Source organism: Mchenga conophoros, linkage group LG1, assembly GCF_057382185.1.
Source record: "Mchenga conophoros isolate Kocher_MC1m ecotype Shallow Benthic linkage group LG1, M_conophoros_male_GT1.1, whole genome shotgun sequence".
Taxonomy (NCBI): domain Eukaryota; kingdom Metazoa; phylum Chordata; class Actinopteri; order Cichliformes; family Cichlidae; genus Mchenga; species Mchenga conophoros.
This window is the reverse complement of record NC_140526.1, coordinates 11,363,902-11,391,353: the sequence shown is the minus strand read 5'-3', so window position 1 is coordinate 11,391,353 and position 27,452 is coordinate 11,363,902. Positions and strand designations below refer to the sequence as shown.

Below are 27,452 nucleotides of genomic sequence, written 5' to 3'. Positions count from 1 at the left end.
TGTGATGGAAGTCAGTTGTGTGGCTTTCCCATGGGTCTGGTGATGGAACGAAGCACCTTTCATTTCCACTCAGTAGATCTATACAAAAATATTTAAATAAGTGAAATCAACTAATCAGCTCCCTGCTCACTGACCCATTACCTTAGCCAAGGACTGGTCTTTCAGAGATAAGAAAAGCAGGAAGAATAGATTTAATGGGCTATTATTGAGTGCACAATGAGGCTTGCCAGCAACAGTGACAGGTCCTCAACACTCTGAATGAGTCTTTTGCGATATGAATACCCACAGTGGGTTTGCTTAAAAAACTATTACAGTGAAATGTGTAATTCAGCGCAAACCCAAAGGCGCACCTTGGTACAGAGCATAGTCAGGGTGTTTTTTGTGATCTGAGCCCTCCAGGCCTGTTTAGACAGATGATGGAAGGGTGTTCCCTGTGGTCCACTACCAGGCCTACTTTGCATTCTCCTCATGCTCTTTGTCCACCATGACAGTATGCATGAGCATGACATTTTGGTCGAGGCATTTACAGTGAGAAATCTAACCCCTGCACACAGCCTGTTCCCCCGAATCTGCCATCATGCTGGATGATTAAAAATAATACAGGAGTGCAGGGGTTGATCTAGTTCATAAACTGTGCTACTGTTAACATCCAGTAGGCTATTTGGACACAATTAGAACAATTTGCAGGGACAAGACAGATTGCACTAAAACAGTGTGTTTTCACCAAATATCTGCTATCTATAGAGCATTTTTTTTATGTGTAGCTAAAACTGTGTGCCTTTCAATTGGTCTATGGCAGGGCTGCCCAATCCCAGTCCTCGAGAGCTACTATCCTGCAGCTTTTAGATGCATCCCTACTCCAACACAGCTGAATCAAATGGTTTGATTACCTCTTCAGCATGCCATCGTGTTTGGCAAAGGCCTGATAACAAGCCATTCATTTGATTCGGGTGTGTGGGAACAAGGATGCATCTAAAAGCTGCAGGACGGTAGCTCTCGAGGACCGGGATTGGGCACCCCTGGTCTATGGCATACAAGGCATGTTTTTCTGATGCCATGTCTGCAACATGGCTTCCGAAAAACAATATGAGTGAAGGATTGTGTTTTTTCTCGTGTGTCAAGATACAATCATGCCAAACATTCATCATCATTAGCAGTATGAGCAGCGAACAACAGATGCTTCAGTATAGTGCTACAATGACTGTGTCTGGACAGCTACCATCAGCACCATGGGACAAATGCATCTATTCTCTCACCTGGATCACACTCCTCTCACTCCATCTGTTTGAGATGACTCTGCAGCTGCCTTCATTTTCTCCCTGCCTGTCTGGGCCTGATGCTGTTTGTGACTGTAGTGCCATATTTGATCCTTGTGTTTATTACTTGTTATATTTGTACGTATACAAGCATATGTGCTCAGTAAATAAGTGCCATTTTCTGTAGCGATAAAATGTGCTGATAGTTTGTACTTGACAGTGGTGGTCTTCAGCAGGATTATGGATTTCAGCAATCAAAAAAAATAATTGGTTATAATTGACTAACGGTGTTAGTATTGTTTCTATTGTGAGTATTTAACTTGTTCATTTTGTGCCTTGAAACACTGGCTTTGGTTAAAGTGGCTTTTCCCAGACAATTACAGCCTCCATTTCAGAGTACTTACAACCTTTTATACCAAGATCTAGATGAATAGTCAATTATATCTGGCTGCAGGGTGGACATTAATTCCTGATAAAGGATACCTTCTAAGTAGTTCCAGTGAAACGATGTTTTTATCATTCTAAATCAATTTACTTACATAGCCTGTATCGAAAGTAGTTAACCAAAGAAACCACGGAGTACTGAAAGCCTCTGTTTACAATTTATTGCAACACATTAAGCTAACTACTAATTAAATACGAAAAATGAGTGGCTTCGTCATTTCTATTAACCTTTTTGGGGAATATGACAAATTTGATGAATGGGATGGATGCAGCTGAAGAAAAAGAAATTGAATAAATGACACTGTACACTGAGAGATTCTAAAAACTAATGTTCTTAAAGTTTGAAACTACACCACTAATGCTTTGAATGCTCCCCGCAGGGGCCTTAAGCTGTTGTTCAATCCACCAAAGCAGCAGGAGTATAAACAACGAAAGCTTAAACAGTCTGGCGGCCATTGTTAACTGTCATTTAACTGAATTCATGACTACCAGCCTCGACTATTCTCATAACTCTGATTGGACCTTGAACTCAGTGTTTCATGATATGCCACTTAAGCTAGTAAGAAAATACTGTTCCACATTCAACTCTGTTTGACAGCTTTGCATGCAGGGGAACTGGTAGCTCACCATAGCATTTTTTTTATGCTCCAGAGGATGTCAGCCTGATGCGTAATCCACCGACTACTAATCGTGAGGACCCAAATGACTCACACACTGAAAAATGAAGGCTTCTTACAATGGCAAGGCCCAAGGACCCTCAATGTCTAGTTGCAAGTTTTAGGAATTATAATTCAAAATGTTCATTAAACCTTAGAGCACTTTACCTCAACCCAGGGAGTACTATGCAGTCCTAGGCTATGCTGGACTTGTAGCTATATTTCAGTTGCTGTGTGTATTTGTTTTGTTGGATGAAAAATGATTCAGTTTTTTATTTTTGTTGATACTATTTAGACTTTTTGGAATTCAGTAATAGTAGTTATGTTTGGAGGAAGGGAAATTGTGAGGATGACCCAAAGATCACCATCCTCATAGTCGGTATGGAAGTGGAAAGATTATTCTTAGGTGATGCTTTTCTGGTACAGGACAACTTCATCACATTGAGAGGCCAGTGGACCGAACTGTGTACTGTAAAATCTTGGATGACAAACTTCTTCTCTTAACTAGCTACAAGAAACATCTTACAGCTGTCCTTTGCAACAAGGGTTTATCCACCAAGTCATATTTTGCTTGAGTATCACATACTTTTTTCACCCAATGACATGTTGTGGATTTTTGGTTGATATCCTGTGTCTCCAAAATGAAACTACCACTAAAATTAGAGAGTGTTTATATCTTTATAAGTGAGCAAACTTACTAAATCAGCAGGGGCTCAAATAATTGTTTCACCCACTGTACCTGCCATATTGATGAGTGCCTGTAGCACCAGCTGTTGGGCCATGCAGTACTATCTTTCTAATTTGCAAATCTTATCTCACTGTCAGGAAACCTACATTTTTATTTATTTATTTATTTATTTGGGGGGGGGGGGGGGGGGGTGGTGTTGTCAGTTCATTTTCCTGTATTTTTGAAGGTGTTCAGGTTGACCTTCTATAGGTTATGTATTGCATTAGCTAAAAAAAATACAAAAAAATATGAATTTAGAGTATTCTAATTAGGATTGTGAAAACTGAAAAAAGAATGGGATGAAACTGTTGGGTTGTATTTTTTTGCCCTAATCAATCAAAGCACTCTTGCTTATGCAGATGATGCTGATGCTAATGGTGCCAGGCTCACTCTGTGTTCCTATCAATTAAAAGGAAGTGGTCAGCAATTCATCATCCTCCATGTAACATGCCATGTTGTGTAATGCTCTGTATGCAGAGTGTGTGCGTGCAGATTTGTGTTTGCTTTAAATCCTGAAAATGTACATGATTTATTTTGTACAATTACGCAAAACACAGAGTAGACTTGCTTAACTATGTGCTGTTTTAATCTAGAAAAACCATTAGAAGTAAAGAGAGGATATATACACAGACCTCCCTCTCGCGCCTGAGAATAATGATTTTTTAACCACCTTCTAACAGAACCAATCTTGGGAATAATTTTTGTCATAACTGGAAAGTCTATTCCGTGCTTGGCAGGGGTATATTTGAATTGATTACAGCTGTGGAGGGAGATAGGGGAATCACCTTCCTCCACTGACAGTACAGTTTGGGTTACAAACCGGAGATTTGCATTGCATTATCCGTCACAGTTTCCATAGGCTTTATTCTGTTAAAGTGCCAGGGGTCTTTTGAGGACATATCTACAGTAGGAAAGTAGCAGGAGTTATTGTTGAACAGTAATAAGTCATTCAGGCTGTGGCACAAGATACTGAAGGGAATCTGTCATGCTTTAGAAACATGCTGACATTGCTGAGTTTGATAGTATTCAGTATATTGACAGGTTCAAGGACAGCCTGTATAATAATAAGAGATTTGTCCCAAGAGGAAGTGGTATTGTGCACCAATTTAGATGCTTGCAGTAACAGCTGCTTATCAAGGTTATAATGATGCATTTACATGTAGTTTTTAAAGGGAACACCATAAAAATGTGGCATTATTGGTCATCAGAATTGGGGACTTAGAAGAGGTAGAAATGTGTTGAGGCTTGGATAACCTGAGGGCAACACAAACTATACATAGAGAACTGGCTGTACTGTATATTTTCAATGTAAAATTATGAAAATGATTACATTGTAAATGTTATGTCTCTATAGTATTTCAGTTCAACTTCAGTACAGTTCAAATATGGTGGAAAATCTTTCATATGACAATCTAGTTTCCCTTCATTCTAAATATCTGCTACTATAGTGTATTTTTTTTTCCAAAATGTGTCATTTGACCAAAATGTGCTTTTCTTTCACAATTACTCTGAAGGTAAAGAAGCCTGATCATATCAGACATGACAATTCTAGTCTAAGTCTAAGCAGTTCATATGCTTGTAAGCTTCATATCTCTGTCAGTCCTTCATGTCCTAGGAATAGCATGCTCCGTGTTTGAATTTGCATATGACTTTGCGAGTTTTTATAGATTTAAAAGCATCCTGTGTTTTATGAATCATCCTTTTCCTGTCTGGAATACCATTTCACAAATGAAAAATATATCAGACTCAATGCAGAAGATGGAAAGGGCTCCTCATGATTTATTCATTCACACAGAGTGAATTTAACACTTTTAATGTTACGGAAAGCCATTACAGCTCCAGCAGGAAATTTGACATCACACAACACAGCATATTAACTAACGTAACTTATTTATGGCTGTCAGCAACCTTTAACACCGAAAGAGCCATTTGGACCCGGTTTCCATGCAAAAGAAAACACTGGGAGCCGCAAATACTTTTTGACATCTAAAATGAAGATAACACTGTATATATTGTTTTTTACCTTTATGCTTTTTGTGAACAACTAAGGTGTGTTGCTTATGAAATCCATGAAGTGCTACAGAGAAAGTTACATTTTATTTATGTAATTAACACATTTTGAACTCTTAAAGAAATATAACAAAAGGAAAGACACCCAGCTGAACTAAAATGATCCATGTAGCAAACAAAAACAGTTGTGAGCCGCCACCCTTATATCGCCTTTGGGCTTTTGGAGCCTTGACCTGACTTTTAAAAAATAATTGGAAAAAAAGCACTATGCTGCTAAAAAAGGGAAAAATAGATATTTGCAAAATTCTGTCTAAATATGTATTTTACCAGGTTAAGGTGAGTGGCGGGGCGTGGTCTGCAGCGCTGCTGCAGGGGAGGCGAACGCACCTGAGCGGCACCCGCAATCACGCCTCGCCGCCTTGCCGCCTGTGCTATCTGTGCTGTTGTGTTGGTGTGTGTCGGGCTGTGAGCTGAAAAGCTACAGCCGGCTGTGTGCGTACAACAACCGTGTGTGAAACGTGGTCAATAAAGAGAATCTGAAAAGCATGTTCATGCAAACATCGTCGGGTCTGCCGTGATGTTTACAATGGGACTTCTGCTCCTGAACCTCTGCGCATATCCCATATGAGCACAGCGTCTGCAAATCGGGGCTGTATGAAGTCACTTTCATCTTTACGCAGGACTATAAGCTGTCATCTGTGAGGCGTGAGCGGTGTTTGTTTGTGACACAGTGGAGAATAGCCGCTGACATAATGTGGATCCGAAGATCCATAATTGGCCTACCTGGGGTTGAAAGTCTCGATAAATGCACGTTTCGGCGGGTATACCGGCTTCCACGAGTGTGACGCTTATTTTGAGCGATGAAAAAATAATAAAATATAATTTTATTTTTATATTTCAATATCACAATAATCTTCCAATTTAGAAGTGCAAGTTTAAAAAGAAAGAAGAACTAACATAAATAAAACACACTTCAGCTAAATACTTCTAATTTATTTTCCCAAACCACGAGGACCGCACTATAAGGACTAAAGAGCCGCATGCGGCTCCGGAGCTAGGTAAATGATTTGGCTTTACTCATGTATAAGTGCATGAGCTTAAGAAATCCAAAGCAGAACAAAAACAAAGATGAGACAGGGTTTGAGAGGAGAGGAGTTTCACTGTGTATCTGCATGTGGACAGACAGAGTGCGTGAGTGAGGATGTCTCCATCCACTTTGAGAGGTACAATTTTCTGGGCATACCTCTGGCTTCATGCTATCTTGTTGACAGAACTAAATTGATGTGATTTGATGGTGCAGCAGCACCCACACTGACAAACATAACACCACTCCCTGCCAGTTTCTTCCTTAACAAAGCAGAGATAAAATACCCAGATACACTTACATTTCGTATGCCTTCGAATGAAAACAGAAAAATAAACAAACAAAGTGCTTTAGGATCGAATGACTCAGATTAAACTTTCGCTGACATGACATGTCTTAGCTTCATTTCACATTTTTACCTATTGCTAAACAAGAAAGTAAAAATGAAATATCCCCTCTTAAACACAACCCCTTTAAAGGCACCAAGTGTATTTTAATAAGGAGCCAAGTGGTTAGCAATGCACATAGTCTTCAGTGGGATTAAGAGGCTTTGAATGGTTGAGGCCATTAAAATCTACACCAGCCCAGAAGTCCTGGAGCGCCTTATGAGTATCATTAGGATTAACAAACCCAGCCTGTGAAAGCTCTCACCCCAGGAGCATAGCCACCTCTACCCTTGCACCATTATTGTGTTTGGCTGAGTGCCTGATAAGAGTGATTCAGCAGCACACGATAAAGCTCTGGTCCCAGTTTATCTGTTTAAGCTTTCATTTCACTGGCCATCCCCAGTGAAATGTGACAACAGCAAGATCTGCATCCACCAACTCATCTGTGTAAAATAAAAAGCTATGGTTTCTATAGGCTGAGTACAATGGCCTTTAAATCTAATACTGCAAACACATTGCATGGCATGAGCGAAGAATAGAGCCAGAAATCTTTGAAATGCTTGTGGAGGAAGAAAATCTTCTTTGTGCATGTGTGTGTGCTTTGCGTTCTAGAGAGATTTCAGGGATTTGACCATCAGCATGTTGAGTCATCATTCACTAACTCATTTCCTGCTTCCTTCCTCTTCAACTCCTCAGATCTTCCACATGACCTATGACCTAGCCAGCGCCATGGTACGAATAGTCAATCTAATCGGCATGATGCTGCTGCTCTGTCACTGGGATGGCTGCCTGCAGTTCCTGGTGCCCATGCTCCAGGACTTCCCTGCTGACTGCTGGGTGTCCAAAAATAAGATGGTGGTAAGTGCTTCTCCTGCACACAGTCCTCCTGCCTGTTCAAATCAGATTATGCTCTGTCTTATCTTGTCTGTCAGCCTCAGTAATTACTGTTCTAAAACTCTTCAGCTTCCTGGGTAAGACTGCCTTCCATATCTGTCATTTTAAACCCTAAGTCAAATATGTTTATCTGCTACATTTGTCCACATTTATTCAATTTACTGATCATTTTTATTTATTTGGAGCTCTTGACATTTGTCATTATTGTGAAAGGAGGATGTGCATGGAACATTGACTTTCTGAGGGAGACAGCTATCCCTTATCCAATATTGGCTGGATATTGACAGTTTCCAGTGAGCACACATGCTGAGCTTTAATTTTGTTGTTTTGCTGAAACAGCTGCCAGAATAGTGGGTCACCGGAGATCTCTTTTTTATTAGCTCAAGGGAGGGGGCTGCATCACCGTGGATATTCTGTTCACCCAAAACTGATGGTCTCATGTCAACTTGTGACGTTATAAAGTCATTCAGATATTGTCAGATTTTGGGGGTGAGAAGTGGTCTGATTTCAGTGAATATTCATTACCACACTGGAGCTTGACCAATATCTCAATCAGCTGATATAATTGCTTGGTATTAGCCTACGGCAACATCAATACTGACTCCAAAAATTCACAATTAGTGCGCTCAAGTCTTCTACAGCACCTAACTAAGGAATCTGATTTCACAATTAGCAATACCACCTACCCCATATAGGTACACTAGTGAATTCTAGTAGATTATGTACTCACTAAATTCTCAGACTGTGAGACTGCAGTGAAATTTAGACACAAAGGTTTTTACTGCAGCACTTACGACTCACTTGCTGAACAAAGCAAGTGAGTAATACTGCGTGACATACCATTTGATTATTTAGCAGTTAGCATTAGCTCTGTTCCCCTGGCTCATTGAAGTGTTTTGTGGTTTTTAGTACTATCAGATATACTGTATGTTCAGTCAGTGAGCTAATCCTGGGTGTCTTTTTAAACCAATTGTCTGTCTTTTCAGCATTTACAATTTTTTTAGTATTACAATTATAATAAATTGCAGCATCTACCTATCGTTGGCTTACACTCTTACCAAACAGCCCCAGTAATGAATCAATAGTGAGAGTTTAAACTGATTTCAAGTTTCAGCAGGCTAAAGTTTAATGTGTAAGGAAATATATGTTTTCTAGACAGAATAAGTTAAATTGGTTTGACATATATATTATTTTCAGCAGAATTTGATAAATATTTACTACTTATTTATTTACTTCAATAGTTACTAATAAAGTAAACAAAAAAGGAAATATTGAATAATCATACATTTAAGGACTAACAAAAAAAATCATACACAAAATCTCAGTTTGAAATATATATATAAAGCTGCTTCAGTTCAACTGTAAGTTCAGCTCTCTATGCCGGAACAAATGTCACATAGTTGCATTGCTCAAGGTATGATCTATTTGGTTAAGCATGCCTCGCTGCCTCCCTGACATGCTCACTTGTTTCACTGAATCTGCCTCACTTATATTTAAGCATAAGAAACAGCAGATGTTGAAAACTACTGTCCCTTGAGATGTTTCACGCTTAAGATAATTTTAGCTCGTTTTCTACATGTGTCTCATTGCAGAGATGCACACTCAAAACAGTGGCTCCATTTCGTGGACAGTGTGAAAAAAAACCTTTAATCAAGCTCCCAATCTAATCAAACTCTGTGTTTAATTATCTTTTCGAGAAAAGATTGAGATTTCTGTTGCATTGTTCTCTTCCAGTTCTATAGTTTTTTTAGCCCCTCTTTGCTACAATTATAAATACATTTCACCCCCACTTTGATATTTGATACATTAAGCAAATGTGCAAGCGGATTATTTTAAGTTACATAAGGCTGAGCTGTCAGGATACATAATGTAAACTGTGGCTTGTGATTAAGGTTCAAAAAGAATGCATGCATTAAGATACAATTTAATGTCTTGCTTTGCGGCACAGAAAACTAGGATATGATTGCTGTGCTAATCTCTTTGTTTTGTTCTGAAAAACATATTTGAACTGTGTATACATAGAAAAATCCGATATAACATCACAGGCTACATAAAAACGCAACAAAGCAAAGCAGATTTAAAAGTCATGTAAAACAAACCAATCAAATTTTCCTGCTATGTGTGAGTATTTTTAGATAAATGTTATTTATTATACTTAATACCAAAGCTTACTTTTACCCAAATCTAATTTAGATGTAAGTCAAATGATTTTCAAATGTAGTAGTACCATTATCTCTCCATCTCAGTGACTCTAGCATATGACCTGCCAAATTCCTTGTCGCTAGTTGATTTGATGCAGTTCTGACTAGATTATTTTTGGGCATTTACTCTTTGTCATGTTGTTACAGCTCAGAGTTCTGTATCCATAACTTCAACTGGCTGCTTCCTAAGAAGCAGCCAGTTGCTCTGGGAGCATCAAGAGCATTACACTGGATGCTCCCAAATGCATCCAGTGTAAAGAGGCCCGGAGATGTGAAGGAAAAAGATTCATAATGTACTTACTTTAAATCCCTGTGTGAGGGATGTAGCCTCTTATTAACATCAAAATGGAGTTTGTTTTGTTTCACACAGTAAACACTGTCTAATTAATTGCATTATGTACAACGGTTTTCAATGTGACAGAATAACAAATATATTTTTTTCTGAATTAATTTAAGCCTCAGGGCAGGCATTTCTCTGTTGGAAAGCACCTCGTGTTTTTGCTCACATTACCTGGTAGAAGAAGAGGTTGTTAGTATTGATAACTGTGATTCAGTCGTGGTTGGTTTGACTCTCATTCGAATGATTACAGATTTTTTTTTTTCCTTTTTTTGTTTTTTACAGTAGCTGTCCTATTATCTTGCTAGGTTATCACTCCTTACCTTTCCCCGAGGGCACTAATAAAATTGCTATCAGTCCCGGCTTTTCCACTGTGGAAATGAGTTTGAAAGCAATTTGGACATGTCACCCCCAGGAGAGAGTTGATATTGATTTGCCATGAACCACCACCGGGAACTAAAGGAAAAGGGGCAATTTATCTACAAATTAGAAAACTCACAGAGAAATCACATTTTTCTAAATAGCTGACCTACTTTATGTCATGCAAGCCTCCAGTGTCTCATGCTCTTTCTGCTGATTCCCAGGGCTCTGTTTTAGGCAGCTACCCAAATGTCTGCTTGCTCCAAATGTTTGCATACTGAAAAGTATATTTTACCCTGCCAGCTGCTCTGTACTGGACAGAGAGAGTTTGAAATGGACATCTGCCATTAGTTTTGTCTTAAGTAATTGCATGTGTCTGTGAATGTTCATGGGCTGCCAGGGTGTTCTTTGACCTGAAATGTGCCATCAGCAGCCGTGTTGAGATTGCAAGAGAGCAAGCGAGGAAGTGTTCAGATGTTCTCACCCTAACTCACCCTGTCTCCTCTGTTTCATCTAGAATGACACATGGGGACAGCAGTACTCCTACGCACTTTTCAAAGCTATGAGCCACATGTTGTGTATTGGGTATGGCATGTACCCCCCAGTGGGCATGACAGACGTGTGGCTGACCATCCTCAGCATGATTGTGGGTGCTACTTGCTACGCCATGTTTGTGGGCCACGCCACTGCGCTAATCCAATCTCTGGACTCATCTCGACGGCAGTACCAGGAGAAGGTGAGTCAAGATGACATGCTATTGATGGTTGTGTTGTCTTGATTTACTTCAAAGAGAGGACAGTGGTGTGGATGCAGGATGCTGGCTTGTGCTCAGTTTAATACTCGTTTTTAGCTTTTAATGTAGCAAGTTTAATTTGATTGATATTTACATATGGCCCTAAACTGACTCACAGACAAATACAGTATGACAGTATGGTTCTGCTGAACTGGGGGTTTAACAGTCTAACACTGTGGGCCACAACCCTTCATAGTTAATATAAAAAAATATAGATACTGAAAAGTATGAATTTACATCAGATCTAAAGTATATATGTTTGTCTTTCTGCTTTCTTGTCTGCTCTTTCTCTCACTGTGTGGAAGTGTGCACCCTAGTCAAAAACCTATTTTTAACAACTCTGATGAAACATAATTCAAATTTTATTGGAACATATGACAAGGCTTTACTCTCAATACTAATATGTCATAGATCAGTGATAATGAGCGTCGTCTCATCATCTTTTCATTACAGAAACAGCCTTTTATTCAGGTGAGCTTTAATGGGGTTTTAAATCATTTATCACCCTAAATAAGTATATTTTAGAAAGGCACTAGATATATATTGTGTTTTTTTTCTTTGCCAGCAAAAGTGCAAAAAGCAAATTGGTTAAAAATTTGTCCTCATTTTCTACATAATGTATAGACACAGAAACCCAGATTTCCCTGGTTTAGGGAAAGGAAAGCCCTGATGGCTGCCTATGAAGCCCGAGACATGTTCCACACTGCCATGCCCTCTGTGGGCCCAGCGTGGGCGATAATGAGCTGAACTGCTCGCCTGCCACATTACCCACCGTCTGTAGCGAGTAAGAGACAGGAGAGAACGACCTCCAGGGAATGGAGGCACAGGTTCGAGAGATCGCACCTAAATGGAAGAGGGAAAATGAAAGTGAAAGATTTCAGAGAAAACAGGACCAGGCACACAGGCAGAGGAACAGCTTAGCTAATGTAATGTGTGAGCAGGACTTCTTCAAAAGGAGAGAAACTGCACTGGATAAATTAACACTTTGTGATTCTAGGGAATGAGTAACGAATAGATTAATTTCCCAGTTAAAAAGTTGAAAAATCCAAAAAAGTTCAGCTTGTAAGTTCATGACTAATACTGATCTGAGAAGCTGTTTAATGAAACGGGGGCAAACCAGCTCCCACCACGACATGTCTGCTCCTCTGTTTTTGAGATGCCATGCCGCCAAGTAGACTGAACAGCTGGTCTGCCTCAGCACCAGTCAGCATGTGCTACAGAAGCCCTTGGCTGCCATTTCTAGGATCGCCCCCTAAGGCGCCTTAAGAATCCCCCAGCCACTTGAAAAGTTTCCCCTGTGTTCCCACCGGTTCCCACAGTGCCTGTGTGCAGAAGCGTTATTACTGCCAACTGCAATTAATTTTTAAGAGTCCAGATTCTCTCATTTTATCTTTCCACAAGGCTCAGTGATAACGCATGCTCAGAGTACACTGTCACTGTGTGCTCATTTGGCTCTGGGAGCAAGATAGTAGTGATTTCTACTACACAGCACTGGACCCATTTCTCATTTCTTCTTATCAGAGTTAGTTCATTCAAAGACATAAACCTTTTTCTCATATCCTGTTGCATCAATTGTGTGACAATGGGATCTGCTTGCTGCAGATTTTCCTTTTCCCTTTAATACCATAATCCACACGCTCAAGAAGCTGGAAATCCATTGGCAATCCATAGAGGTTTGAGAAGTCTGGTGGCTGTTGGGCTGCCATGACAGGGACAGCTGTTCTTGTCTGTGGGGACTCAGACTTCATATAAATCTCCTAGCAGAGCTGCCATCACCAAAGCCAACTGCCAGCCTGCCATCATACAGGAAGTTATTCTAAACATTTTGGTTTGACTGGGTGAGTCAGTGCTGTCCCATAAGCTTGGTTGCATCCCTTTAAATAATCAGGTCAGGGTGTGATGAAAGGTATTTGCATTTTCAGTAAAATTAGTTGACCTTTAAAAACTGTTCACAGTGTGAGGCTTTGAATATGACAAAGATGAGGTTCAACTTAATAATTACAAATAGTGTTAGCCCTACATATTTGCATATGACATGGCAATATAAAATAAAAAGTGGTTGTTCAGGTGTTAGGTATGACATGATAAATAAGAGGAATTAAGGGAAAGAAAGAAATAGGCAACATAAATTAGAAAATATAATGGAAGCTTGGAAATATGCAGCTGTAATATATATGAGGCAAGATCTACAAAAACGTCAACACAATAATCATAACATTCATGTTCTAATTTGAATTTGTTTTAATCACATATTCTGTAATTATAACCTGAATAAAAAAATTGGACATCATAGGTATAAAATATATTGCCATGCATGCACATCTTTGTTAACTCATCAGAAATCAAAAAAAGGACCTCTTTTACTCAAGTGTTTCGAAAACGTAATTGAAACACATTTTTTTATCACTCAGTTTATTCAAAAACTGGCAGCGTGGTGGTGTGCTAGCTGTGGCCTGAGATGAGATTATATTAAATGATGATCCTAAAGTGGCCATAACATTGAGTCTATCTCTCAATGTTATCTCTGTGAGAGATTGGCGACCTGTGCAGGGTGTATCCTGCCTCTCGCCCAGAGCTGGGATAGACTCCAGCCCAACTGTGACCTTGAATTGGTGTAAAGTAAAGTGACACTTTACAGTCTTCTGTTATGATTTATGATAGTTTACAAAAATCTTTCCTTCAGTCTGATTCACAGGCTTTGCCAATTTTTACAGAAGCCATTTCTGTTGTTTTATGAAATCTCTATCTACATATCTATTTATGGAATGGGATTTCTAAAGCCTTTGAGTATAACACATTTAAGAGGGCTGAAAAACAAACTCTGTTACAGATATGTAGGTATGTATTGTTGGTCTCTTGTAAAAATCACACTGTTCTATACCTAGTTTGGTGTGCTGATTTAAGCGTTGGATAGCTGATTTTGGACCTAAAAACTAAAAGATAATACATTTGGATTCAGTAGAAAATGTTGCCAGTAACTTGTGTTGATTGTTTGAAAGCTGAAAAGGCCCTCTAGTATTTTTCTTTTCTTTTTATTGCTTGGAAGCCTGACACCAATATACCAGCGATGTTGTAAACTACACTGCAAAACTGCATAATTTACATGCACCAACAGTGCAAAGTACTTTGAATTATGACTTATCTCTAATGCAGACACTATGCAGTCCCATTAATCATAATGTGCTTTATGCTTCCTATTATGCAGTTGTACTATCACGAAAAGCTGGATACATGCTCTAGTAAGCAGATATATTGTACTATATAGCTATTGTGATTGTGCTGCAGATGACACTGGACCTGAGCCATCCAGCAAACAACCACATGGCAACAGCACAAATATTGCTCTCACAGTGGGGCCGAAGTAGATAGATACTGACCACTGTTTAATGATTGAAAGAAATGCAATAATGGATCAGTGTCGAGCTGAGCAGCACTGATACCACATTTACCACATGTGCTCTATTTATCAGCTGCTAATCAGTTGTAAAAAAAAAAACAACAACAAAAAAACAACAAAAAAACAACCAAAACCAAAAAAATAAATAAAATAAAAATCAGACTCTTGTTCATATAGCTATATGTCCAAGATGAGAGGCCACCTGTCCAGTTGGCATGCAGGCATGATATCCAAGTAACTGGTCAGATGGACAATGATTAAAAAAAAATACTTTATGCAGGATTCTCAGAAGTGTACACATGGGAAAGAGGAAAGGATGATGAGGGGAGCTCTGCTTGCAAAGATGGTGAAAATTGCCATCAGAAAGCTGGGGTATAATCTTTTCTGAATAGAATTCTATTAAATGTGGCACCATGTGATAAATGGCTGGGCTGTCAGATGCTAGCAAGCAGACTCAAATGAGCTCTTATGAAGCAGGCAGCATGTTAACTGTTACACCAAGTAGAGAGCACAGCAATTACACTACATATTCTGGGAGTTGGGGGAGCTGAATTGTAGTTTCAACTGAGACAAAAATGAATAAATAAATAAATAAATAAATAAATAAATAAAATAAAATATATTCTTGTCGCCAGCTGTTAACTGTGTATAAACAGATTAAGTAGTTTACATTCATTATGTGTTTGCTACTCAGCAGACACACCATATATCACATGTCAGTGGAAAAGAGATAGATTGCAGCCAACTGGAGCTGAAATTGGGACAATCTTTATCATTTCAAGTCAGCACCTGAAGGATGGTCACTGAGTGGTTTCTTCTGGATATGCATTCTGTGGTGTCTTTATTTGAACTCTACCCTCCCTGGTACAACAGTGAGTTTCAATATTGCTTGTTTTTCAGATCAAAACATGAATAATTTGCTTTATGTTAAGTTTTACAAAATTATTATTATTATTATTATTATTATTATTATTATTAATAATAATAATAATAATAATAATAATAATAATAAATGGGACAGCTTTTTAATATTTTTTTTACCAGCAATTTTATGTCATTAACCTAACTGTTGTTTACTCAGTGGGTTATAAAGAAGGAGAGTGCTCCACAACTGTATATCTAACTGTACTTGTTATTTTATACATTGACCAGCTATGTTATACCACACTGTAAAACAACATGCGCTGGAATCAACCAGCCAGTTCATTTTTTTTTTAAAGTGCAGTATCACCATGCAGTGTAATCACATTACATTTTACACTTAAAGAAAATTCATGGCAAAAAATAAACTGCAAGTTTATATTTTTAATCAAATAAAACAAACTGCATTAAACATCAGTGTTAAGAGGATGTTGGAATCGGAGGGGTTAAGCATCAACCAGAATCCCACAAGAACTCTCCTCTCGTGTCTCAGGCATGTTGAGAATCATTATCACACAAAGAGAATTACATCTCTCCAGATTTGGGGCACAAGATGGCTGCACATGTGACTGTGCATACAGGGTATGCCTGCCACTCCAGCTCTCTGTAAGCTGCTGCTTATCTGTCACTTTGGCTCTCTACTGTGGTAAATTATATAGTACACAGAGACGGAGATGGAGACAGCAAACAAAAGAGATAATCGTGTTCATTTGTAGGTGGCTTGTGATCTTTGTTGTCTCACTTACCATACGTAAACTTTCTGATGTTCTCATCCTTGTGAGTCTTTATACGAAAAGTTTTTGTTTGTTTGTTTGTTTTTTTTTAAATATTAACTGACTGACTGATGCTCTGTTTGCTGTTGGCAGTTGGTGATGAAATTAGGGATGCCCAGGAGATAGCATGTTGTGGCATGCCAGTCCCAAATGGCTTTAGAAGCAAATGGCAATGGGGTATTTCAGCCCCTCCTTTTTTAAATCTCTAATTAACACTTGGCAAATAAACATAGCTCTTTGGGGAATAGTTAATAAGAGACCCAAAGCTGATTATTTGTGTGTATAGAGGCTCTAGAGATCCCCCCCAGTCAAGACCATTGGAAATACAGAAAACAGTCATCAGTGGTAGACTGTGTCTGTACTTGATAGAGTTGTCCAATTCCTTGGGAGGAAGGAGGAACGAGAGCAATAGCATCAGAGAAGTAGTTAAAAAAAATGACAGTTTTACAGATTTTTTATATTTAAGCTATCATCCTAGCATTAACGTGGTCTTGTCCTGTATAGGTTAAGTCATGAGTTTCCCATACAGCTCAATCAAGGACAAAACTGCCAAAAGGATGGGGGGCTTAAGTCTAATTCTGCCTTACAGTAAGAGCTGTTCCCATTAGTTGGGACCTGACTGATGGCATTAATCTGAACTCTGTTACATTCCTTTTCCTCTGTCTGCCACACAGCCTTTACTGCTGAGTCAAGGAGTGTTGACATGCCTCAGAGGCGCTCTAATTTTTATTTTTTATTTATTTTTTTATTGCATAACCAAAATCAAAACTCCAACCAGTGTCAATTTACTATATATTTTATGTCACATGAAATGTATGCTTTCTGCTTTCGGATTGTGTTGTCAAGGCTGTCATTTATCTTGATGCACCACTCTTAATCACTATGTATTCCTAATATAAATAACTATTAAGAAATCATACTCTCCTGACTATGTCCCTATCAGAGGTGTTACTGGCCTCTTGGTTCCTTTTTGTGTGATAGCTCTTATTCACAGAAAAGAAAAATTGAAATTTCTTAATCATTATCATGGAATTCAAAGGTATATTGATCATAAAATATAATTACCCAATCCTCCAGATTTTGAATTTCTATGTTAGTTATCTCTTAAATAAAATAGTGATTTTAGAGCATTCCTGTAGCATTAATCTCTAATTTCTCTGTTACCCGTTTTTCATCATTATATTAGTCAGTGAACATTTTTGCCTAAATGTGTGGCAGATATCTTTTGACTACACAACTCTAGGTTAGGAAGAAGGCAGGAGAGCACAGTGGAAATAAATACATTTTTAAAAAGTATAATTAAGTAACCAATATCTCTTTGGGGGAATAAATTATTCATGATTTCTTTGGTAAGAATTTGCATCTGCTTAGCTACATGAGAGAGAAAGGACTCTGGAAAATAATTTGAATGTTTATATCAGAGAAAAGGCACAGAGAGAAAAAGAATATTTTGAATGGGACCTAGAAGAAATAATAACCACATTATTTTGTCTGCATCGAGATATTTAACAATATAGGCAGCTTTAAACTTTTGGTTTTAAACTGCAGGAATTAGAAAACCTCAAAAATATGTCTCCCATACTACATGTCCACAATCAAAAACACAGACAATCAGGGAGACAGACAGATAAAAGCTGTATACAAATAGCTCAATTAAAACAGAACTGAAAATCAGTGTAAGTCTCTTTCAATTAGATTCAACCAGTGATGGAAGAAAACACACAACTATTAAGCATAAGCTTAATGACTCTATAAAAAAACATGTCTGTAGAATTGTTTACTACAAGATGTTGACATGTTAGATGGTTTATGCTAGCTTCTAATTAGCTTCTAATAGCTAATACAGTGAGAATAGAAGCTACAGAATGGCATTTATACATTGAAATGTAGTATGTTCATACTGTGTGTGCCTTTTTAGATACAGCTGTGTGCTACTGTATGTGGTTAGTAGTTAAACTTATTTGAACAAGCCTATTAAAAGCAGAGATTGTTACAATTATAGCAATCAGGCTACATAAGTGCAGGCAGTTGCACTTGCGGTCAAGCTGAGGTGGTGTGTGGATACAGTGTGTGTGGATACATCCCAAATCACTAAAACACTGACTGTGGCTCCAAAAATGGAAGCTCAACTTCCCTATGTTAGAATTGTGGCTTCACTTTTTTACAGTGGTAAGGAAAAAATACTCAGATCATTCATCTTTTATTCAGTCGATGTATTCATTTATTTGGGTGAAATAGAAAATACATCAAAAGTATGCACCAACCAGGAAAAGATAAAAAGTGTTTTAAATCCATCAATGAAAGCTAGCACATCAACTGTCAGTTGTTCACTCCTGTGTCAGTAAAGCAGCTGTTAAAGCTGCTATGATGATGTGTTGCAATGTGAAAAACAGAGGAATCTGAGGAGGAAGTCAAAACCACAGTTTTTAAACCACAACGTGGTTTGAAAACTGCAAGCGCCCTAAACAGTTGATTTACAGATCTGTGTTTTTTGTGTGTGTCTATGTGTCGGTTTCTAGTGATAAAATGTCATAAAAGCAAATTTCTGTTTTTACAAACACTTGTTAATTTATATTAGATCTCAGTAGGTCTTTTAGACGCTACTCCTCTCACTCAGCTACCTATAGATCAAGCACGTAAATTTGCTGACTCTGAAAATGACATAATTTCTACTTTTTTGGTGATAAATTGAAGACTATAGAGTAAATAAAGTAAGCTCAGCTGCAGGTTAGAGATAAATATTTCCAAAGAATTTTCTGCTTCTTCCACTCTGACAGTTAACTCTGAACATTCAACCCCAAAATGAAACGTTTTGGTTTGTTTGTTTGTTTTTTTGCAATAAATCTTCATATATTTCAGAAACTGTAACGTGTACATCCAAGAAGAGTAATAACACGCAGCAAATGAGCTGCTCGTCTCAGTGTTTCTTCAACAAACAGTGCAGGACTAATTAGGTGCCAAACGTCTGGAATTTCTTTTCCTGTAAAACAAGAAGAGACAAACGCTACAGTCACTGCATCTTTAAAACAACTAAAGCTGAGTAAAATTGTCAAAAGAAACAAGTTAGATCAGGACATGGATACTCTTTTCTTTAATTCTCAATAAAGAGTTACTATAAACAACCAAAAACATAAGGAGCTTGCCAGAACAAAAAAGGTAGCAATCTTTATTAAAGGTCAACATAGAAACAACACCACAAATAATCACTAATTAATCCACTATACCTGTACCACAGTTAAAACATATTTTATTTGGGCCACATCACCTTAGACTTTTGTCATCATCCTGGACTTACCAGAGTAAAGGAAGGTGGGAGGAAAGCTAAGAAACATGAAATAATCATTATAGACATTATAAGAGATCCATATTACAGCCAGAATCTTTCTAGCGTTCAGATAGAAGCAAGGAAATCTGATGGTGAAATAATTACCACCTAAATGCAGACTGATTTGATTTGTTCAAGTAGATCAGGAGAGCAGGGATCTTTGAGCAATAGAATAATTTCCCTCCCAGAGGGGATTTTACCAGCCCATCATATCATCGGGAAAAGAATGCCTTCCCTGCCCTATCCCTCAATGCCCCCCTGCGCCCCTGATGATCAGTGTCTTTGCATCCAGCACAGTGATTAGTAAATTTGAAATGCTTTCAAGTGTGATGCCGAGTTACTCCGTGTAATACAGTTATTCATCAAAACTGCAGAAGCAATAAGACATTATCTTGCATTTGTTCACTTGACTAATACTCTTTTGTGCTGGGAGAACCAGACTGCAATATGCTACAAAGCTGTACATAAATTAGATGTTGAAAGTTCAAATAAGTTTCTCAAAGTGTTAATACTTCATGCACAAAAAAACTAATTAAAGAAATACACTGTACTGAAACATGTCTAAAGCAGAAGACAACAGTGTTAGACTAATTCATAATTTGAGATACCTCTCATCTTCACCCTGCATCACATATAGAAATGCCACCTTTGGTGCAATACTCAGCAGCGACTGCTACTGCACCTAAAGATGTCTACGTTGGAAACATCTTGATCATCACCTACAGCATTTCTGTGAAATAAGTATTATCATTGGATCAGTACATTTCTTAATTTTATGCTAAAAGGATAGTGTGGATAAAGATTCAAACTCTTACTGTCACCCACAACATTTCTTATTCATATTCATACCCTGTCATTGACAGAGAGACTGGATTAATATAAGCTCCAAATCTTGTTTATGCTTTTTCAAGTATTTGACCTTCCACATCAAATTACACAGTGTTGCTACACAAAAAAAAAAAAAAATTACTTTGTTTGACATTCCTACAAAAGTTGTTAAATAGAATAAACTATAAACTATTTAATATGATGGAACTGGTGTAAAACATATTTCAAGCAGTTTACCTAATCTGTAATCAGTTTTTTGTCCAGGATTGAGAGTGGAGCCATGTAATAGTTCATAACTAGCTGTTCACAGTCAAAGGAGCCTTATCATCAATATTCACAGGGTCATTCTAGATTGCTTCTCCGTCTGTGAGGGATTCAAGGGCCTGGTCAAATAACTCTTCTAAATATGGCAATAGGAGGAAAGAAAGTGGTAGAAAGTGAGGAATGTAGGTGTCAAAAGCCAGTGCAGAGATAAAAGATGTCACAGTCAGAAATTAAAATCAAGCAAACTAAGGTCTTAAAATATCCTGCACATTTTATGTGGGCAGAAATATTATTGAATAACATAAATTTTAGTTTAATTAAGTTTTGGATTTTTATAGCACTCTTTTAAAATTGTTGCACTTGTTTTCCTGTACAAATATAATCATTTTACTACTGTGTGTGGTAAAGAAAAGCATCAAGTTCTTTATTGTATGGATTACTAAACAGTTCAATACTTGTATACCTGCTTGTTTATGAAAACCTGAATATAATTTAACTGTGATTTTTTTTCTTAGGTTTTATTTGTAAAGGACTCAATGAAGGTTTAAAAGAGCTCTTAAAAATTTAGTTTATTTTTAAAATAGTGCAGGAGCCCTGGATGTTACTAGTAGGCACATTTTGTCCCATGGTCAAGCCTCGTGCACCATATTTTGTCTTGCTCGATATTCTATACTGCGAAACTCGATTTGTTTCACCTGTATGTGTTTCTTGTAAATTGTAGAAAACAGTTCTTATTTATTTTAACAAAGCAGGAGCTTTGATGAATTCCTTTAAGATTAGCGCCAACAAGAGTAGTAGTATTGTGAGAAAACAAAGAAGAAGGCTTCTGAGGTCAGCTGTGTTAGTCAGCGGTAAGTCTTCTGGCAGCTTAGTCATTGTGATCAAAGAGCACCACCAGCGTCACCCTCTGAATGGTTAATTTCTTCTTTTTTTCTTTTTCCTTATTTTCCTTCACAGCGGGTTAAGGATTCATCCCATTATTATCTCCAAGGTGCTCCCAGTGTGCTTTGATCTACATCTCTGCTGCTACTGCTACAGAATCAGTCAAAGGCTTTTTGACACACACACTTAAATAGTTATTTCTTTCAACAACAGAGGATATTAATCCACAAGTCTGTACTGTAAAAACAGAAACACTTTGATTGTTTCAACTGAACAACATACACTCTAATCTATTCTTCTCTGCATGAACAAAATGAATATGTATTTAATAATTTAAGATCTACATTTACTTCATATTCACATTAGCTGCTGTAGCGCACTTTTAAAGGTCAGTTTGACTTTGTACTTCATGACTGTAGCGTTCCTTTCTCTCACCCTTATCTTTTAGAAGTTAGTACATTCAGTGAACAAATATTCAGGACAGTGTGACTTCCGAGAGAGAAAGAGAGACTTTAAGAGACCTGATCAAAGACTGGAAAAGTGCTCTCTTTTTGGGTGAAATTTGAAAGGGCACGGATAGCCATCCTGAATCTGTCTCCATTTCCTTGTGTGTCTGACCTCAGTACCAGCTAGGGCTGCTCAATTAATCGAATTTTAATCACGATTACGATCTGGGCTTTCAACGATCATTAAAAATGACTGAGCCGATTATTAGCCCCTCCCTCATTTATCCGCGACACCTTAAAGGCCGGTCCGTGAAAATATTGTCGGGCATAAACCGGTCCGTGGCGCAAAAAAGGTTGGAGACCGCTGATTAAGAGGACCCGAGGGAAGCTCGGAAAGCTAAGCAGAAGTTATTTGGAGAGTGACTGCCGTTGGTTGAAAAGAGAGTTTAAAAAAAAAAAACTTCAGTGGTGTTGCACACTATTTTATATTATTTTTTAAAGTCATTGTTAACCCTTTAAAGCCGGTCAGAGCAGCACGCTCCGTTTTGTGTAACTATTTTTAAATCCCTGTAGAACCTGAACCGTGTAAGCTAGCGCAATAATTTGTTTTGCATATGAAACCGGAGGAGTTGTACTTACATCTTATGCCATCAGCTTGTCCTCGGTCACGGTTTCGTTCCACATATAGCTTTGCAAAAACTGCATAAAAAGCGCTTGCAGGAACAAAAACATAATATTCCAGAAACACGCTTTGCCGTTCCTATCAGCTGTTCGTAACACTTCCCACAGTGAAATGATGCACCTGCTGTTTTCTTTGCAAATTTGCATCATAGGATTGTTTTTTGTTTTTCCTGCAGTATATAAAAATTGGTGTATCTCCAAAATAAAACTATGAAGACACTCAAAATAAATTTCCTGTGGTGGGAAACTATTTTTTGCAACTTTATTGTATTTAAAGTTTTGAGGGATAAACCTCTTAAATTTCTCCAAGTAGAAATATATGTAAACAAAACAAAAGCGATTTTCAATTTTTTTTGTAGTTTATTGCACTTTTTTGCAATTTATGTAATTACTATGGACTTAATGCATACATATTATTAAAATATGGGCTATAACAGTTGTATTGATGTATAGCAACTTGAAATGCTCCCACAAATGGCACTACAGCATGTAAAAAAAATAATATAAGCTCTGGTGGACTTGGTTCTATAGTAGGTCTTAAAGGGTTAAATAAATATCGTCAAATAATCGTGATCTCAATTTCAGTGAAAATAATCGTGATTATCATTTTTGCCATAATCGAGCAGCCCTAGTACCAGCTACTCCCTGTAGCAGTGTTTTTGTGCTACAGCCCTATGGCCTTTAGATAACCTGATTGTTGTGTGTCTCTATGTCCCTGCAGTACAAACAAGTGGAACAGTACATGTCCTTCCACAAGCTGCCTGCAGATATGAGGCAGAGAATCCACGACTACTATGAGCACCGCTACCAGGGCAAGATGTTTGACGAGGAGAGCATCCTGGGAGAGCTGAATGAGCCGCTCCGAGAGGTGGGACAAGTGTTTCTGTCTTGCTTTAAAACAGCTGCACATGCAGCTCTGATGCATTCGACAGCTTATGCACTTTTCGACATTCCCTTCATTTCAATTCACATTCACTGACATTTTAGCCTTACACAAGAGCACAGTGTGACTAAATAATCTCTTTTTTTTTCTTAGAAAAAGAAAACTGGTGGGGGGGGGGCTTAGAGAAAGAAGAAAACAGTAAATGATGTCTACACAGTTGGCATTTTTCCTGTTGTTACTCTAATATCCCTCATGTCCAATACTTTAAAAAGTCACTGCATTTTGTAAAGCCACGGCTCTGCTGTGCTGCTGTCACTAACCACTGTTTTTAATGTCTTTCTTTTCAAACAGGAAATTATCAACTTTAACTGTCGAAAGCTGGTGGCATCTATGCCGCTATTTGCCAATGCTGACCCAAACTTTGTCACCTCTATGCTCACCAAATTGAGGTTTGAGGTGTTCCAACCTGGGGATTACATCATAAGAGAAGGCACCATCGGAAAGAAAATGTACTTCATACAACATGGGGTTGTCAGTGTTCTAACAAAAGGCAACAAAGAAACCAAGCTTTCAGATGGCTCCTACTTCGGGGGTAAGATAAGCTGCTTCTGGTACAGCCAACCAAAATCAAAGGTCACCTGCCTTAATGCACACCTTTCTGTGGAGCTTAAGTCTACTTTGTTTTGATGATAATAATAATGATATCCTTAAGCACTTTAAGAGGTTGGCCTGGGATTTAATTTTTATTTGTGATGCAGTAGCATTTGAATAGAGCTATTCTGGGTCTAATGCTAGCACATTGTGAGCTTGAAGTAGTATATTATGCACCACTTGACACCTAACTTGAATATTCAGCTTCATGGTTTATGCAGGACCTTTCCCTTAATTCACATCATGAGCTGCCTCTTAAATTTAGGGCATATCCAAATTATAAAAACCGTGCTTGCTGTAGTGCAACTTAAAAAATATGCACCCTAACGTCAAAGAGGTCAGGAAACTGTGAAATTACACACTATCAACGCCGAATGCTTAGGGCTGCTATAACCCATAGTTGTTATGCACTTAACTCAGTGTTATGTTCTTAATCAGGGTCAGATAATGCTTAGCCTTCTCTTGGTCCCAAAGAGCCTATGACACATGTAGGAGACAATGCTGCCATACTGCCCTCACCAAATACCAATTAATTTGCCCAGTGACAGCATATCATTTAGACTATACTGTTAAGTAATTAGAAGTGGTGGCAAAGCATTAACAGCACATGACCTGCCTGTGGAAGTTTAATTATGCCTTGCCTGCTCAAGTCCATCTCCATGCCCTCTCTCCAGGGGGTTCTACAGAAATAATGAAAAGATGGCAGGCAATCTGTCTCTGCACATGCCAAAACTAATCAACATTTTTAACAACATGGCCCCAGCTCTCTCCAGGGCCATTTTGTCTCAAATGTTGTCCAAAATGTTCCAGCCTTTGGGCCCTCTTCAGCGAGACTCAGATTCAGAGAAATGTTCAGTCTGCTTAAAGGCTTTTTTCCCAGCACATGTATCCCAGTAATGGCACAGTTTGGGCGAAAGCTTGGCCACTTGAAGATGCTGAGTCAAAGCTACACAAGAGGACAATTTCACTGAAATGCATTAGAGTAAATGCATCTACATTTAGGTTCTTTCGTCCTTAAGTAAACATAAGTATCACAAGTCTAAGGAGCTTGGAAAGAAAAGCGTCTGGACTTCTTTAAGTTGCTTGAAGATGTTTCACCTCTCAGCCGAGAAGCTTCTTCAGTTCTAAGCTCAAAAGGTGGAGAGTCCCAGATTTAAACCCAGTGGGAGTTTCCCCCCAAAGAGGGACAAAGGACCCCCTGATGATCCTCTACCTAATCACATGAGCCTCATGTGATTAGGTAGAGGTATCAGCTTCTCGGATGAGAGGGGAAACGTCTTCAAGCAACTCAAAGAAGTCCAGACGCTTTTCTTTCCAAGCTCCTTAGACTACAATGACGTGGATGACTGAGAACCTTCACAGACATATTGCCGTACATTTTGGGAGGAACACCCTTCAACTGATGCGGGAGTATGAAAGGGAATCAAGAAAAATAGCAGATTATAGGAACCATCTCCGTTTCAACCTGAGATGCAGACAAAGCAGAGTTGTTCCTAAGAGCCTGCAACTTGGATCCACTGTCAGGGGATACAGAGCAGACTTGATTCTACGGAGAGCACAAAATCAGCTTCTAAGTGAAAGGATAAGACAGGTCCATTTCAGTATAGATGCCCTCCAGAGCAAGATTAGCCAGACTCTGCAGGAACTGGAAACCCTTCTACCCTCTCCAATTTTAGAACAAGTTTGTGGACAAGGCTCAGCGGGCCCAACACTCTAAAGGAAAAGAAAGACAATGCAGGAAATTCCACACCTTGCTTTCAAAAACACTCACTCCTCAGTCTGAATCTACACAACTCAGAGAAGAACACACACCTGAGGACAGTCAAGAAAAATGGGTGAAGAACTTTTCAGACCGGAATCTTACTGAACCTGAAAAGAAAGTATTAGCCAAAGGACTCAATTTTGCCATTGTTCCGCAACAGTTGCCCATAGTGGACCTCATCACAGCCACAGAAACTGCCATACGGATTAACAAATTATCACAGACAGAAGCAGAACAAATCAGGATGAAAGTCTCAGCCACCCTCTCCAGTGCATAAGTCCCCCCGTCTAACCTCACATTACAAGAAAAGAAGGCCGTTGCTTCCCTGAGCAAAGACCACAACATCACTATATTACCAGCTGATAAGGGAAGGTGCACCATGGTCCTAAACACAACGGATTACCACACAAAGATCACTACTCTCTACTCTCTCTCTCTTCAAGACCTTGAAAGGGACAAAATCATTGACCGCCTTTACCCAGTGGATGCCATACCCTGCATTTACTGACTTCCTAAGATCCACAAGGAAGGTGTCCCACTCAGACCCATTGTCAGTAGCATAAACTCAGCCACTTACGACATCTCGAAACACCTTGCTACCATCCTAGCACCTCTTGTGGGGAACACCCCACATCACATCAAGAACTCCACCGACTTCACCGACAAGGTCCAGAAACTTACCCTGGACCCAGATGAAACCATGGTGTCCTTTGATGTAGTCTCCCTCTTCAGTTGCATACCCACCACGGAGGCAGTGGAGACTGTCAGAAAACAACTACAAGAAGACGGCTCCTTGGAAGACAGGACCAACTTCACACCCGATCAGATTTGCACACTGTTAGACCTCTGCCTCACCACTACATATTTCAAATACAACGAGGGTTTCTACAGACAAAAACATGGCTGTGCCTATTGTAGCCAACCTTTACATGGAGGAAGTGGAAAGCAAGGCTCTTGGCTCTTTTAAAGGGAGAGTACCCAGCCACTGGTACAGATATGTAGACGACACCTGGGTCAAAATCAAAAGACAAGAAGTGGAATCTTTCACTGCACACATTAACGCCGTGGATAAAAACATCAAGTTCACCAGGGAAGACACAAAGGATAACTGTTTGCCTTTCCTGGACTGCGCTGTGCACATTGAAGAGAATGGCAACCTCAACATTGAAGTTTACCGGAAGCCCACACACACGGACCAGTATCTCCTCTTTGACTCCCATCACCCTCTGGAACACAAACTTGGGGTAATCAGGACCCTACACCACCGGGCAGAACATGTTCCCTCTAAGCCTGAAGGGAAAAAGAAGGAACACACACACATGTAAAGGAAGCACTTAAAACATGCGGTTATCCTAAATGGGCGTTCTTAAAGTCAGCAAAGATGCACAGAAAAGAAGATCAGACACCAGCGAGGGAGGATAAGAAGGACAGACGCAACAACATTGTCATCCCCTATGTAACCGGTGTATCAGAGAAACTTAGGAGAATTTT

The 27,452-nt window shown here is 38.8% G+C and overlaps 1 protein-coding gene across 1 annotated transcript in view; it reads left to right on the top strand.

Moving 5' to 3' along the window:
* The window catches only part of hcn4 (hyperpolarization activated cyclic nucleotide-gated potassium channel 4), a 77,731-nt gene that overhangs the window by 23,198 nt on the left and 27,081 nt on the right, over positions 1-27,452 (top strand). The window contains exons 3-6 of the mRNA XM_085257725.1: positions 7,260-7,421; positions 10,873-11,091; positions 23,387-23,533; positions 23,900-24,140. Coding sequence (XP_085113851.1) covers positions 7,260-7,421; positions 10,873-11,091; positions 23,387-23,533; positions 23,900-24,140 — 769 coding nt within the window. The remainder of the gene's footprint in view (positions 1-7,259; positions 7,422-10,872; positions 11,092-23,386; positions 23,534-23,899; positions 24,141-27,452) is intronic.